At 42.1% G+C, this 16,489-nt stretch overlaps 1 protein-coding gene across 24 annotated transcripts in view; it reads right to left on the bottom strand.

Moving 5' to 3' along the window:
- Positions 1–16,489, bottom strand: part of MACF1 (microtubule actin crosslinking factor 1) — a 341,210-nt gene that overhangs the window by 97,238 nt on the left and 227,483 nt on the right. For all 24 annotated transcript variants that reach the window (XM_072771834.1, XM_072771853.1, XM_072771848.1 and 21 more), the window contains 10 exons: positions 14,088–14,237; positions 12,251–12,484; positions 10,542–10,745; positions 8,544–9,062; positions 7,581–7,757; positions 7,196–7,319; positions 6,183–6,391; positions 5,488–5,805; positions 2,081–2,247; positions 452–608 (listed from right to left, as the gene is read on the bottom strand). In XM_072771834.1, the coding sequence (XP_072627935.1) occupies positions 452–608; positions 2,081–2,247; positions 5,488–5,805; positions 6,183–6,391; positions 7,196–7,319; positions 7,581–7,757; positions 8,544–9,062; positions 10,542–10,745; positions 12,251–12,484; positions 14,088–14,237 (2,259 nt within the window). The remainder of the gene's footprint in view (positions 1–451; positions 609–2,080; positions 2,248–5,487; positions 5,806–6,182; positions 6,392–7,195; positions 7,320–7,580; positions 7,758–8,543; positions 9,063–10,541; positions 10,746–12,250; positions 12,485–14,087; positions 14,238–16,489) is intronic.

A 16,489-nucleotide genomic window follows, 5' to 3' on the forward strand; every position in this document is an offset into this window, starting at 1 on the left:
TGGAAGGTACCTTCCAACTATCTGATTCTAACTTTTCCTTTTTTAGCTGTAGAGGTGGTGATCTTTCCTTAATCTCCTGATCATATATCTGGTCACTTGCTCACGGATAACTAATTCTCAAACACACAGTGAGAGTATAAACTTCTCAAGGACAGGACTATAATGACTATCTTTTTTCTAACCCCCCTTGGCATGAGAGGCATCCGAGAAATAGCTGAAACTTTATAGATGTTATTCCCAGGTTACTTTTTGATTTTGGTTTTGAAATAGGAGACATTTTGGTGCTCAATACTTGGGTAGGGGTAGGTGGGAATCACATGAAGAAAATGGAGGGATTTCTATTCTGATGCAGAAGGATAACTTGGACTTGTCCCACCAGTTGAAGCTCAGTCCACATAAGCTTCCAAACTGTTGTCTAACCTGGTTCCTGGAGCTCCTTTTGTTCACCTACCTTCAGGTGTTCAATCTGCTTTTCCAGCTCTTTAGTACTCATGAAAGTCTCTGTAGGTGGAAGATTCCCTTCAGTTTCCTTCAGCCATTTCTGGAAGGTCCTAACCAGCTTCCGAAATTCATCCAATTGCTCCTGACAAGATGATGCATCTTCCTCTCTGTCAACGAAGACATTCTGTTACTTGCCAGACCAAGCTTTGTAAGGAAGTCAACCTGAACTAAAACTATACTCATTTGGGGACTCTAGGCCTCTTTTCCTCACAGGGCCTTTCCTTCCCATAACTTTTTTCACTGCAGCTTTGGCTAAACCACGACATACAAATGTAGGAGAGCATCAAACTAAGGAATCTGTTGCCCTTGTTTGGACATTTCTGGGGAGAGGAGTCTTCAATCTTACTCCAGGCTAAAGTGAAAGTGAGAGAAACTAAAAGGAGCCTGCTATTTAGGTGCAATGATACAATGGAAAGAATGTAGGCTTTGGATCCCAAATCCAGCTCTGTCACTTTTTAGGTAGCTGACTTTTTCAAGGCCTAATTCAAATGCTAATCCCCTTAGCAAGGAAGACATTGTATTAGAGGTTCACAGAAGTTAGGTCAAGCACACAAATGGGTAAAACAAGCCAAGGACAAAGGAGAATTCAATTTCAAAATTAAGTTTTGGAAGTGGCCACATCTATCAGACTTTAAGCTCTTTTAGGCAGAGAACCTGGTTCTTCCTCCAGCTAAACAGCCCCGCCCCGCAGCATAGAGGAAGAACAAGCCTTCCTGACCTCTGTCCCCCTTCTCTACACAAAATAACCTGAGGCTGACAGTGTTGTCTTAAGCAACACTGCTTAAACAAGCTTACTTTCCATAAGGCAGTCACCTGCAAAATCAAGATTATATATATGGCTAAACCAAGAGAAGTCTTCTCAAGCTCCTAAACAAATCCACATGAGGTTTTTGAATGGAATCATGGCTTTTCAACAGCGGATAATATGAGATCAGCCACTCCTGTCAAATATTCCCATGTTAAGCTTGAAAGAAGAATCCAGACACTCTTCCAAAACAACAACTTAAATGTGGTCAAATCAAGCAAAGAGAGAGCCAGAGCCAATATAACCATTAATTACGCCTACAGGGCAGCCCGGGTGGCTCAGCGGTTTAACACTGCCTTCAGTCCAGGGTGTGATCCTGGAAACCCAGGATTGAGTCCCACATAGGGCTCCCTGCATGGAGCCTGCTTCTCCCTCTGCCTGTGTCTCTGTGTGTCTCTAATGAATAAATAAATAAATAAAATCTTAAAAAAAAAAATTACGCCTGCCAAGTCTCCTCCAATTTTTCTCTTTATTTCAAAATCCTGCCACAATCCTACTTGCTGCCCCAAATTTATTGTTTGGTCCAGGTGACCCAGGCTTTTGATTGCGCAGAGGGAAATAGCCCCATTAGCGAAAGGTAATTCATTATTTAGTATTAGAAAACCACTAAGCACTGAGTACACTGGACAGCTTTGCCTCAAAGAGGCATTTTCCAATCTCCTAAAATAGCAGACTTTTTGATGCCATCTTTTCTACTGAAGGAGGAAGAGAAAATCATTTAACAGCAAGAAAAAACTTAGCTCTCCAAATTGACCAACACATATGAAAACTCACCTTTCTTTAACTGTCTTCTGTAACTCTGTGAAGTCCTTTCTGAGGTTCTGTACCCTGTCCTGATGCTGGGATAGGTCCAGGGCAAAGCCACAGGAGCCCAGTTCAGTGACTAGATTCTCAAGAGTCTCGAGGTTCTCCTGTTGATCTTCCATTTCCGAATTGAGCTCCTGTCAAGCAAAATGGGAAATGTACTAAATACTCTTATCATTATAAACAAATATACTCAAAAAAAAAAAAAAAAGATATCTACATTAAATCTGGGGCAAGTTCCCCCTAATCTGTGGAAAAAGGGAATAAGAAAAGTGGCATGCTTGCTGGGTCAACTGCTAGATCAAAGCAATAAATAGGGAGGATTTTTCCAATCCATCTGAGAGTGGCTAAGAATTGAAAATAAGTCTTGTCTCCTTTAAACAAATGTTCAAAGACTTGGGAGGCAGCATGACAGAATGAAAAGAATGGAGGTTTCTGGAGTCAAAAAGACTCCAGAAAATCAATCATGGCTTTGCTACTTACTAGGTTTGCAATCTCAAGCTATTAAATTTCCCTAAGTTTCCATAGCTTATCTCTTCTGTAAAACATAGCAAACATACTCTCTTCACTATTATTTAACACTGTATTCAAGATATTAGCCAACGCAATTAGGTAAGAGAAAACAATCTGTGGCATACACAAAGTAGAAAAGAGGAGGTAAAAGCATATTTGCAGATTATATGAAAGTATACTTGTAAAACCCGAGAGAATCAATAATACAATTAATCAAACAATGAAGTAATCCAATAAGGTGGCAGGATATAAAACCAATATATAAAAATCAAGAATGAAAACTTCATTTATAATAGCAGCATAAAAGGTACAATTTTAAGAACCAACTAACAAGAAACATACAAAACCCTTATGAATAAAACATTAAGATATTTCTGACAGACACAGAAGCAGACCTCAGTAAATGGAAAGACATCCATAAAGATATGTGTATGTATGTGTGTGTATATGCACACGTGAATAAATAAATTCAATGTGATCCAATAAAATAACCAATATTTTCCCCCTATGGCTAATAAAGTTGACTTTAAAGTTCACACAGAAAAATTAATGTATGAAAAACCCTGGGAGACACCTGGGTGGCTCAGTGGTTGAGCATCTGCCTTTGGCTCAGGGCGCGATCCTGGGATCCAGGATCGAGTCCTGTAACGGGCTCCTTGTGGGAGGCCTGCTTCTCTCTCTGTGTCTCTCATGAATAAATAAATAAAATCTTAAAAAAAAAAAAAAAAAGAAAAAGAAATATGAAGGAAGGAAGGAAGGAAGGAAGGGAGGGAGGGAGGGAGGGAGGGAGGGAGGGTGGCAGGGAGGGAGAAAGTGAAGACTAGCCCTCCTAGATAGTAAAACACACCATGAAGTCTCTAGAATAAAAAATAGTATGCTATGATTCGTGAACAGATAGAACAGCAAAGAATAGAAAATCCAGAAATAGATCTGAGTCCACATGGACATTGTGTATCTGATAAAGAGGACTTCTCAAATCACTGGAGAAAAGGAGTTTTCAAAGAAATGATACTGGGAACAACTAGATAGACTTCAGAAAAGATAAACATGGATTCATATTGTGCACTGTATCCCAGAATGAACTTAAAATGTTAAAATATTCAAATGTAAAAGAAAGAATAAAAGAAAAAAACCATTCAAGTTCTAGAAGCACGCATGGGTGAATTCAAGTGTGGGTGTGGCAAAAGGCTTTCAAATCATGACCAAAAAGACGTGTTCAATAAGAAGTAATAAAATCTACTGTGTAAAAATTTAAAAACCTTTTACATGGCCCAAAACACTATAAGCAAGGACAAAGGACAAACTGTGAAAAAAGATTTTCAACATATTACATATAAAGAACTAATCTCCCTAATATAGAACTCTTGTAAGTTGAAAGAAGGGGGGAAAAAAACCCAAAAAACAAAGTTCTGACAGAAAACAGTAAAAGGCTATGAACTAAGAGTTTATAATAAATGTCCCTTATGTGTATAAAAATATACTCAATTTCATCAGAGAAGAAATAAAAATTAAAGCCACACTGAAATATCATGTTTTATCAATCAGATTAACAGAAACTTGAATGCTGACAACACATTCCCCTGGTGAGGCTGTAGGGGAACAGGTACTTCCATGTGCACTGCTGGTGGGAATGCAAAATGGTGCAATTCTGACAGACTGGGATCTAGGTGAAAAGGATCCTGGTGTTTATTGTGCCATTCCTTCTACTTTTCTGTAAGTTTGAAATTATTCAAAGCAAAACCCAAAAAGGACAGCAAATCGAAGAGGACCATAAGACCCTACTTCAATATGGAAAAAGTTAGAGTCAGATAACCTCAATGCATCAATATAGGGATACAGAAATGTTGAGATACTATAGGTGGCAATGTGGGGGCACCTGCAGCCATTCTGGAGCCAAGATGGCCACTTTTTGGTCAAATTAAATATATGCATATACTATGACCTAGCAATCCTACTCCTGCATACATATCTAGATCTGTGGTTTGTAAGACTCTTCAGATATTTCTAACTCTGCGCCTACTGGGTATATGGTAGGAATACATCTCTCTGCTTCCTTGAAAGCCAGGTGTGAAAGTTGCTTTAACTAACGAAATGAAAATGGATTTGATATGCCCTCTCCCTGCTGCAGCAGTAGTCATGAAGGTAGGGCAGAATGAAGCTCCCATTGACTTGAATCCCTGAGTGACCATGATGACCTAAGTAGCCCAGCTGATCCGGGTTGAACATGCAGAATGAGTGAAAAATAAATCTGTGTTTTCAAAAAATGGACAAACTGGGATGTCTGGGTGGCCAGTGGTTGAGCATCTATCTGCCTTTGGCTCAGGGTGTGATCCTGGAGCCAGGGTCTGGGGATGGAGTCCCACATTGAGTTCCCTGTAAGGAGCTTGCTTTTCCCTCTGCCTGTTTCTCGGCCTCTCGCTCTGTGTGTCTCATGAATAAATAAACAAAATCTTAAAAAAAAAAAAAAAAAAAAAAAAGGACAAACAATATCCAGTTTACACAGTGGTTGTGGTAATTCTTTTTTTTTTTTTTTTTTTTAAAGATTTTAATTATTTACTTGAGAGAGAACATGCACACAAGCAGGAGGAGGGGCAGAGGGAGAGAGAGAAGGAGAAGCAGACTCCTCGCTGAGCAGGGAGCCTGATGCAGGGCTTGATCCCAGGACCCCAGGATCATGACCTTAGCCGAAGGCAGATGCTTAACCAACTGAGCCACCCAGGTGCCCCTGGGTGTGATAATTCTTTAAGATAATGCAGGTAGAGTTTCTAGTACGCTGACTGACATACTATGGACTCACTGAATGTTGGTCCCCTCCTTGCCCTTCTTTTCTCTTTGTTCTGCCAATGTGGCAGATAGATTCTCACCTGGATCTGCTGGAAGAAATGTGCAATATCTTGATCTGGCTGATTTCCAGAGGCTAGCATCCGGCTTTTGTTTTCCATGAACTGCTGCAGCTTATCAGAGAGATGTTCAAACATCTCTGCCTGGGGCAGAAGCTTCTTTAGGGAGCTCTCCTTTTCTTGCTGCTGTAGACAGAGCTGTTCAAAGCGCTGGCTCACCTCTGCCAGTTTGCCCTGCAGCACTGCAGCTGTGGAGCTGTCTGCTGTCTCCATGAATCGTGTCACCATCTCACGGGTGGCCTCCAAGCTGCTTTTTTGCCGAGCAATGTCCTGCTTCAATTTCTGTCACCAAAAATTGTGTCTGTCAGCTCCTGGCTCACTTATTCCAGGATATCTGAGCCATGAACTAAGAAACTTCTAATAAGTACATGCTAACCTCCTCAAGGAAGGCTGGATTGCATTGAGCCTCTGGAATACCAAATATCCCATCCCCTTAATCCACCCCATTCCATTAATGATTGTGCAGTGATACTTTTCCTCAAGCTTAACAATGGTTTGGAAATTGGGTAGAAATATCTTTACATGGATTCGTCATCATCTCTAATCTTATTATAAGATTCATAGAAATAAAGTCTTCTCCTGATACTTTTTCAAAATGATGTAATTCTGGAACACAGCAAATACACCATCTCTGCTAACCCTTGGGGCATAGGTCTCACCATGTTAGTGGCCAGGGCTTCCTGGATGACTCCCAATGACAGTGATGCCACCTGCTCCTCCTCCAGGTTTTGTTCAACTTCCCCAATGGACTGCAACAAGCTGTCCAGGCTTTCCTGGACACTCTGAGACTGGGCAATGGCCTTCTGCAGCAGAGCAGAGCGCTCAGCCAGGCTACTGGAGAGGCTCTGGAAATGGCAGAGTATGGAATCTGGAAAATCAAGGCCACGAGAAGAGTGAAGAGTATTTTTGTTGTGCTTTTAAAAACAATGCATTTAAGTCACACGTGCTAATAACAACAGACATGAAGGCAAATAGAAGGAATAAGCTTAAAATGCATTGGTACTTGAGCCAATTTCACAAAGCATTATTTATTTAGCACCTACTAAGTGCCAGAAATTGTGCTGGGTGCTGAGGACTGAAGATAATTAAGGTAAGTCCCTGGCTTCTACAAACTTCAGACTGTAAAAGCAAGCATAGGCAGAAAAGGGCACATCACAACTAAGCATAAAAATAAAATCCTAAGTGCTATATTGATGCTAAGAGTAATGTACTAGAGGAGCCTGAAAGAAGAATGATTATTTCTTATCTTTTATTTCTTTTGAGGGTTGGAGGTGGTGGTCAGGATTTTACAAAGGAAGTAACATCTCAGGTACACCTAGAAGCTGGAGCAAGATTTTATCACACATGCTAGGCAGTCAATAAACGTTAGCAGCTAAGCCATAGGGAAAACTTCAGGGGTAAAGTAATGAAGAAATAATAACTAGTTTACTTGAGAAAGGAAAGATGTAGGTGTGGCTACAAGGCAGAATGCGTGGGGGAAAAAGGTTGAAATCAGATTGCAAAGGCCTTCAATGGTGCAAGAACAAAGTTCATTAGAAGGTGAGCTCTTGCGGTTTGTATCCTCAACCCCTAGCCAGCACCACAGATATCTGTACGATATAGTATGACGTGTTACAGAATAGTGGTACACACTAAGAATTAAGGGTGCGTCCTTGTTATTGCTGCTTCATACCTGTAGTTTCTTGAACATGCTTGCGATCTGGGGCTGGCTCTCCTTCAATTTCCATGAGGTCATGAGCTACTTTTTGGAGTTTTTCTACAGGTACTTGGTGCTCAGCTAATTCCTCCTGCAACTGCTGCTTGTGCATGAAAAAGGCCAAGAGTAAAATCTCTGAGTAATCAAAGCTGGTTCTAGGAACCAAAATCTACTTAGCATAATGTTACTAGAGCTACAAAGAATACTTCTATTTATCCATACCCACAGATGTTAGAAATAAGTGTTTCGGAATCAGATCTTGTCCCAGGCATCCCAATCACTGCCTTTAAGCTATGTGAGTATTTGCTTTATTTTGGGGTACTCTACCCTATGCAATAGAATAGCCTATGTCCCTGCTTACCTTTGTTGTTGCAAGCTGCTGTTGTAGGACCCCAGGGTCTGAGGCAATAGTATCTGAAAGGAGCTTCTCCACATTGGCCTCACAAGCCTGCATCCAGGTCTGCAGGCTGTCGGCACTGCTCTGGAACTGCTGGTACTGGCCTAGGAGCATGTTCAGGTGAGAGCCCAAACGTGTACACTGTGTCAGAGGAAAAAGGGAGAGTAGGCTTATGCAAGGTCAGGCTAAAGGCAGCGGCTTCCCAAGCACAGTCCAAAGAAAAGCCTGGCTTTGTTATAGGTATCTCACTCTAATTAAACTGAAGGGTAGTGCTGAGGCTTCTAGGGACAGATGAGTAGCAACCATCTTCTACAAGTGGAGCCTTGTTGTTTGATCCATACTATTCATGCCAACTTTATTATATACCTGCGAAGATGGGGTGAATTGGATGACAAGCTGCCAAAGAAGTACACATCAGGTTACAGGTTAAGGGAGGGACTGGGAGGTACAGACAGTGTTCCTTGTGGCTGGGTTAGAGATGTTGCCAAAATGCATGAGACAGGTAAGAGGAACTGACTAGATTCTACAGTTCCAGAGCTAAGAGGAGTTGGTAGGGAGGTAGGTAAGGATGTACCCTAGATGCTCTGTCCAGGAATAAGACTGTGTACAGGGTTTCCATTTCCCCTGTACTATCTCTCCCGGGAGCCTATGTCTCCTGGTCAGGATTCAGGAAGGCGAGCACCTCCACCTTCCCTACCAGAGCAAGACATATCCCAATACTACTGGGATCAGACACTAACAAGCCCATGGGCCTCCCCCTTTTGCATTTTTTGCAGAGCTCATGAAGACACTCTGCCTGTGGTCAATACAGAATTCAGCTCACTCACTGTGTCTTAAGATTCTTATCCCGAGCCCCAGAAACCGCCCGCAGTTGCAGGATGGCTCCTACAATCATTCCCCCAGAGGCTATCAGGGCCCTCTTGGTACCTTTGAATGGAGAGCAGTGTATCTTTCTGTTGCATCCTTCAGCTTGCCCTTCACTAAATTTCCAGTGGCTGATGGTTCTCTGCCTTCCTCAAAACTGTTTTCTGTGTCCAAGACTTTCTGTCCTGAGATAGTCACAAATCGCAAGTCTCCTTTGTGGGAAATCACATCCTCTGAGAAGCTCCCCTGCCGCTTTAGCAGGGAGGGAAGGGTTTCAGGGCTGCTGACTCCCCTGTGCATGTTCTCCAGTTCCCTCTCAGACCGTTCCAGCCAGTTCTCAAACTCTTGATGGTCCTGCAGAAACTTCTGCAGCTCGTCCCGTAGTGTCTGCACCTGCTTCAGCTCTGCCTCCGACCGGGCCAGGGAAGCTGCATACTGCCCCTTCAGCTCTCCTAGCTTGTCCTGTAGCACCTGGCGTTCCTCAGGTGTGAGGTTGTGGCCATGCTGGTCCAGAAAGGCCTGAGCTGACTGGGTGGCCAGGATGAAATTTTGCTGCTGAGACAGCAATTCTTGGTGACGGGCCTGGCAAAAAATTCCCCCAAACACAGGACAATCAGAAGGGATACCACAGAAATTCAGTTATGTCTATGGCTAGAAGTGGAGAGTGATCTCCATAGGCCACTTTTCTAGCTGTTCAACAATCACCAATTTCTCTCACTCTCCAAGCATTATGCCATATGCTAGTTCCAGCTGAACTGACACATATAGGATCTTATGGTTTTCAAAGAGACTTCACATATATCAACTGATTTGGAGCATAGTCTGTAATGTAAGCAAATAATATCTATACTAAAGATAGGGTAAGTGATATCAAAAAGATGTTACGTGTCTTGACTAAGGTTATGTAGACAGTTAAGGGAAAAACTGAGACTAGAATCTGGCTTTCTTCACTAAAATATCCTAAGTCTAAGAGAAGGCACAAATGGCCAGCTAATAACTACCCACATTAATGGAAGGAGAGAGTGAGGTGGATAAGCCAAACATATGACAATGTAAAAATTACAAATATTTACCTGTGAAATATGTCACTTACATATCCATGAAGACTATCCCAACTGGGAAAGTTATTGGAAAATTAATTCATTAAATAAACAATTTGTATTCTAGTGGGAGTTAAAATATATTTCTGCAGCATAGGTAATTTGTGTTTTTTATTTGTATGTGCTATGTTTATGTGCTTACACATGGACTTTTTTTCTATTTCAATGGAATGTAAGTTATTTTAGGGAGTTGTGGTTGTTTTGTTTTTTAAAATGTTTTTCCTGGGTGTTGGGGTGCCTGAGTGGGTCAGTCAGTTAAGCATCTGACTCTTGATTTTGGCTCAGGTCATGATCTCAGGGTCATGGGATTGAGCCCTACATTGGACTCCATGCTCAGCAGGGAGTCTGCGAGAGATTCTTTCTCCCTCTCTCTTTGCCCCTCCCCCTGCTCACGTGCAAGCTCTCTCTCAAATAGATTTTAAAAATAACATAATAAAAAAAATAACAACATAAAATGTTCTTCCTGAGTCTAATAGACAACAGTGGGAGATCAGTCAGTGTTCTTGCCTTATCTATCCATACTGTTTATGCAACTACCTAGATGAGGAAAACAGCATGGATTTATGTACTAGTTTGATGCTCTGCATGGGGATTTAGGAGGGAGACTCACACATGGAATTCGCTAGTACAAGCAATAACTGAAGTGCCATAAGTGGATAAAACTACCCAAGGGAAGTATATTCTGAAAGATGAGAAGAGGCTAGGGCTGCCACTTGGAAGCACATCGGCATCTCACGAACTGGCCAGAGGAAAGGAAAAAGGATTACGAGGGCAGAGTAGCACTTTGGAAACCAAAGGACAGAGTATTTCAATAGTGTCAAAGACACTGAGGTATCAAAGAGGGCATGAACCGAGAAGCACTCACTGTGCTTACTGGATATAGGGGCCAGGAGGTTATGGTGACTTGCCCAGGGCAGCAGAGAGGCCCTCCAGCATAGTGAGGACAAGCTAACATTCTCACCTTCATCTTCTCACATTGCTGGTCTAGTTCTTTTGGGGCCTGGCTTGCCCCCTGGTGGCCATCAGTGGTATCAAAGGCTCTTTTCCTCAGGTCAGCTCCTGACAGCTGCTCCATCTGTCCTCCGGAGGATTCCACTGCAGTCACCCAATCCAGGAGAACATCAATCTTACTCCTGTTCTCTGCCAGCTCTTTTGCTGCTTTACTCTGAAAGCCACAGAAAGAGTCTAGTAAGAAGGTCTTAGATACTCAGATATACAAGGAAAGGTTAAGGAAAAAGGTGAGACTTTGATGCTAAAGAAGAAAAATTTTAAGACTGTAGAAACAGTCTTTACATGCATAAAAACACCCAAGCATCTTCTAAAACATTTCTAGATTTTGTCTATATTTCACTGCTCAAAAAGAAAAGTGTGTGGGAGGGGTGGGGGTGGCAAAACTCAAGATTTAAAGGGGCTTTAAGAGATGATTTAGTCCTGGCAGCCCAGCAAAGGATCATGGGATCCTTTGTAGGTGTGCAGAAGTGATGCCCTGGCTTGGCCGGGTCAGAAACAGCAGTCACACTTGATTACCAGCTGTCTTTCCCTAAGGGAAACACAGGCTTCTCCCATCCTTTTTTCTGCCAGAGTACTGAGTTCTAAAACTTGCCTCTCGAGTTCTGACTGTTCAAGTATTGTAATTAATTTTTTTTAAGTTTTTATTTATTCATTCATGAGAAACACAGAGAGACAGAGATGCAGGCAGAGGGAGAAGCAGGCTCCCTACAAGAAGCCTGATGTAGGACTTGATCCTCAGATTCCGAGATTACTCCCTGAGCCAAAGGCAGACCTCTGAGTCACCCAGATGCCCCAAGTATTGTAATTTTTAAAACAGGTTATGCCAGGTGATAAAACTTTATGTATTTCAGAATTCTCCTTCAGGTAACTTTTTTCACTTTTTCACATTTTCTACCTCCCCCATTTGGGTCAGAGTCCACGGCCATAATTTAATCTCCCAGTGCAAGTGAGGTGCAGAAAACCATTTGAGACTTTACCTTCTAGGTTTATCCGAGTGCCACAGTTGCATGGATCTACAGGAGTGGCCTGGGGATAGTGTGTGGAACACTAAGACACTGCAGATATTTCCCCCTTGTGCTCTTGGATTATCAATCTAGACTCATGTTTGAAATATGTCATTTGCTTTTCCCTCCCCAGGGTATTACCCTTCTTCACTAAGTTCTTTCCAAGATTTTTCAATTAGAGTACTGGGTACACATACAGCAAGAAATACTTTTTCTGGGCAGCCCAGGTGCTCAGCGGTTTAGCGCCACCTTCAGCCCAGAGCCTGATCCTGGAGACCTGGGATAGAGTCCCATGTCAGGCTCCCTGCATGGAGCCTGCTTCTCCCTCTGCCTGTGTCTCTGCCTCTCTGTGTGTGTGTCTCTCAGGAATAAATAAATAAAATCTTAAAATAAATAAAATACATACATACATACTTTTTCTTTGGAGGATGGGGGTAGTGAAATGAACTTCCTACCAACTATTCCTGACTTAAAGTCCTTCAGGATAGGATGTTTCTTACCAAAATTAATACTGACTCACAGACTAGCTCCCTAACTAGCCCCTTTTCATGATTCTATGCTCTCTACAAGGCAGTTTCCCTGCATTACCTTTTATTTGCCAGGTACCAACATTTTCTTTTTGGAAAAATACCAAGTATGAAAGCTGTTGAGTTACCTTTGCAGTCTCCTGCTGTACGGCTGAGGTCACAACTTCCTCCAGCTCCTTCTGGGCCACCCGCGTCCGTTCCTGGAGAGCCTCATACTGCTCCTTGGCCTGATGAAGCCTCTCCTGGAGTGCTGTCAACTCGTGGGGGCTCAGCTTGGCCCGGTTCTCTTCCAGAAACCCTTCGATGTCTTTGACAACACTGGCAAACGAGGCGGCCCGATTCTGAATGTCATCCTGTAAATCCTAACACATGAACACAGAGATTTCAATGTTACTTCTTCTAAGACTGCCAAAGCACACAGATGGAACACCTGCACCAAACGTGTCCCTGACTATAATCTGCTTACGGTTTAGGCCTAAACCAACACAAATAAAAACTTCTAAGATATTATTTTACTTAAGAAATTTTCTAATATTTCATCTCCTAAGCAAAATTTAAATTTCTAAGTAAATATTTAATGAAGATAGAAAGGAGATTGCCCACAAACATGATGCTTATTTTGTAATGAGTTATCCCCAAAGAGATCATTCTTCTATACAGAGGAGCTGACAATAGGATTCTAGCTGAGTCAAGCCTTGGTTGGTTCTTTATACTCTTGGTTATCACTCCTTATTCATTCTTTCTTTCTTTCTTTCTTTCTTTCTTTCTTTCTTTCTTTCTTTCTTTCTTTTCCTTTCTTTCTTTTCTTTCCTTTCTTTCTTTCCCCTTCCTTCCTTCCTTCCTTCCTTCCTTCCTTCCTTCCTTCCTCCTTCCTTTCCTTTTTCCTTTTTCCCTCTCCTCTCCTCTCCTCTCCTTTCCTAACTTAACTCTATACCCAGCATGAGGCTGTAACTTGTAACTCTAAGATCAAGAGTCACATGTTCCACTAACTGTGCCAGCCAGGTGCCCACCACTCCTTATCTTTAATGCAGCCCAGGAGGCCCAGTATGATGGGTCCCATCTTATCATTCACTAACCTTCCTTCTGTTCCTCGCAATCCAACCAAATTAGCTTTCTTTCAGTTCTTGAATATGTTGTACTTGATCTTATCCCTACCTCAAGATGGATGCTCAGGCCTCTGACTGGAATATTCTCCTCCTTCCTCCACCCCTTCATGCATTAACCCCTACATGCTCTTCATTTTCAGTTTTTTTTTTTTAATTTTTTTTTAATTTTTATTTATTTATGATAGTCACACAGAGAGAAAGAGAGAGAGGCAGAGACACAGGCAGAGGGAGAAGCAGGCTCCATGTACCGGGAGCCCGATGTGGGATTCGATCCCGGGTCTCCAGGATCACGCCCTGGGCCAAAGGCAGGCGCCAAACCGCTGTGCCACCCAGGGATCCCCATTTTCAGTTTAAATGACACTTCTTCAAAGTAATCTTTTCGAACATCCTAAACAAGATTGAGCCTGACTGCTAAATATTCTTGGGTAACCTTTCCTTTATACATATAAGAGTTAAAGATTTATTTGATCAAGAGAAAGAGAGTGCACACGCGTGAGCAAGTGAGCAGAGCGAGGGGCAGAGGGAGAGAGAGAATCCTGAAGCTGACTCCCTGCTGTGCAGGGAGCCCAACACGGAGCTGGATCTCACGACCCTGAGATCATGACCTGAGACTGAATTGAGAGTCAGCTGCTTAACCAACTGAGCCACCCAGGTGCCCCTATACATATAACAGTTAAAAATTACATGCTCATTTTTGTGCTTATCTGTGTAATGTTTGTCTCTCCCACTAGACTCTAAGACTCTGAGAACAAGGATGTTTACTGTTATGTTGCCAGCACGAAGCACTGTGCCTGGCACATAGTAAGCCTTTATAAAGATTTGCTGAAGGAATGAGAAAAGTAGATTAACTCATACTGACCTTCAAGTCACTCTGGTGCTTCTGCAAAGTAGAGAGATCCTGCTGGGTGGCTCTATCTTGGTGGCCTGCCAATGTGCTTTCTGCCTGTCCTAGCCAATTGCAAAGATCCTCCAGTTTCTGGTGACAGGTATTTTGTTGTTTCTGCAGGGTCTAATTAAAATGCAAAGGGGCCAAGAGATGGTTAATAATTCTTATTTTACAAATACAAAATAACTTTCTGAAACGTAAAACAGAAAGGTTATATCTTAAGGATGGAAGAGTTGGTGAGAGACTAGAACAGGAAAAAGCACAGAAGTCATATTCAGAAAGCTCCCCTCATTTGGATTGTCTGTTGATCTGGGTCAATAGTTTGGATTATATTCAGGGGTAATTTCAGATGAGAATGCTCCCAGGTTTGGGGTGGGAGTTCCTTTGCCAGACTGCTGTTATTAGCCCTGGAAATGGAACAGAGTCCAGATGCTCCAAATCCATAAGTGATAACAGTGATAATAATAAATTGGTGGTTATGATCAATTCCTCCACCAGAACTAGAAGATATGCTGCATACTAAGTTAAAATACAGAAAATTAGAAGGACTGGATTAGGAGGAAAAAAATCAAGAATCTGGATAATTCATAAGCTAATCGAGCTTCTTAATAATTGAGCTGATTTTATAAATCAAATGTCTCACAAATGCAGATACCCATTAAATAGAATGATTCTATGCCAGGCATGAGAGGCTTGGCTATTTTGAGAAGGAAACTGCCCAAGAATGGCAACTGGTTTAGTCCTTCAGGTGTCTACAATTGGTATCAAAGAGAAAAGCCAGGCCCACGGGGAGGGAGAGAATATGTTTCTGTGCCTGATCCTTTCTCCAAATCTCATCTCAGCTGCATGATACTGAAGCACCTAATTGAGCCATTGAGCATGATGTTTTTCTCCTGACCATCCTTCTAGAACCACTGTCCATCAGTTCTACCTTCTGATGGGTGTGTTAGTCACCTGCACTTACAAACAGGTGCTCAAATTGGCCCTCTCTCCCCCTCTTTAGGACAAATAGAAGGGCTCTGGAAGAGAACTCCTAAGAGCTCTTCAGCTGTAAAACAGGATCTTCATGGGTTAGGATGTGTGCAGACTGAATCTGAAAAAAGCAAAGCAAACAAGTTAACACACAGACATACACATGCATTCAGGGCAAATATAGAGAGAAGCAGAGCATTTCTGACAATAACAAGGTTAATAAACATTGTGGAATTAATTATGTGCTCAGAGAGTGTTCACATGCAGCTCTACCACCTGCTGCAGCTCAGGGGCCTACCCTGGATCTGGGCTGTGCCTTAAAGTGGCTGAGACCAATGCTATTTCATTAATTATCCACAAACTACAACACATTATATACATTCCCAGGTGAGGACATTGCAAATTTTCAGATTTGGAAAGTAACCCAAAGGGTTTCATCAGTATTTTATTTCTTTTTTTTTTTATTTTTTTTTATTTATTTATGATAGAGAGAGAGAGAGAGAGAGAGAGAGAGAGGCAGAGACACAGGCAGAGGGAGAAGCAGGCTCCATGCAGGGAGCCCGATGTGGGATTCGATCTGCAGTCTCCAGGATCGCGCCCTGGGCCAAAGGCAGGCGCCAAACCTCTGCGCCACCCAGGGATCCTCAGTATTTTATTTCAATTTCAATACAGTTGGAACAACAAGCAGTAATGGGGGTACATGGAGTTGGCCAACTTAATTTCCACTAAGCCTAACTCAAAAGCTTCATTCGACTCTGCACAATATTTAATAAAGCCGACTCTGAGACAGATGGCTGGTGATAATGACATTCTCATATCATCTTGTTGAACTCCAACTTACAGCAAAAATGGCCTAAGCATCATTCTTGGTATTCTTAGGTTATGATGTTACCACTAATAAAATTATGTTGAGTTCTGTAAGAAGAGGATTGTGATGGATGATGATACGACAGTTTGTTTTCAAAATGTTTTGGTTAATTTTTTTTAAAGATTTTATTTATTTATTCATGAGAGACACAGGCAGAGGGAGAAGCAGGTTCCATGCAGTGAGCCCAACATGGGACTTGATCCCAGGTCTCCAGGATCATGCCCTGGGCTGAAGACAGCGCTAAACCACTGAGCCACCCAGGCTGCCCTGTTTTCAAAATGTTAACACTGGGTTCAACACACTGTCTTCCATAATTGAATGAGCACTGGGCATCACAGTGTGAAGAAAGGTGCTAGAAACTAATAATGATTTTAAAAGTACTAAAAAATTAACAGGACTCTGATAAAAATTTCGTTGTCGGCTATTAGAAGGCGGTCAAAGAATATTACTGTTCATCATGTGAAAAGCCCCGGAATAAAACTCATTTCAGAACCATTCTTCTCAAGAGCTCAGGGTACCTTACTGTTCCTAATAG

This window comes from Canis lupus, chromosome 13, assembly GCF_048164855.1.
Source record: "Canis lupus baileyi chromosome 13, mCanLup2.hap1, whole genome shotgun sequence".
NCBI lineage: Eukaryota > Metazoa > Chordata > Mammalia > Carnivora > Canidae > Canis > Canis lupus.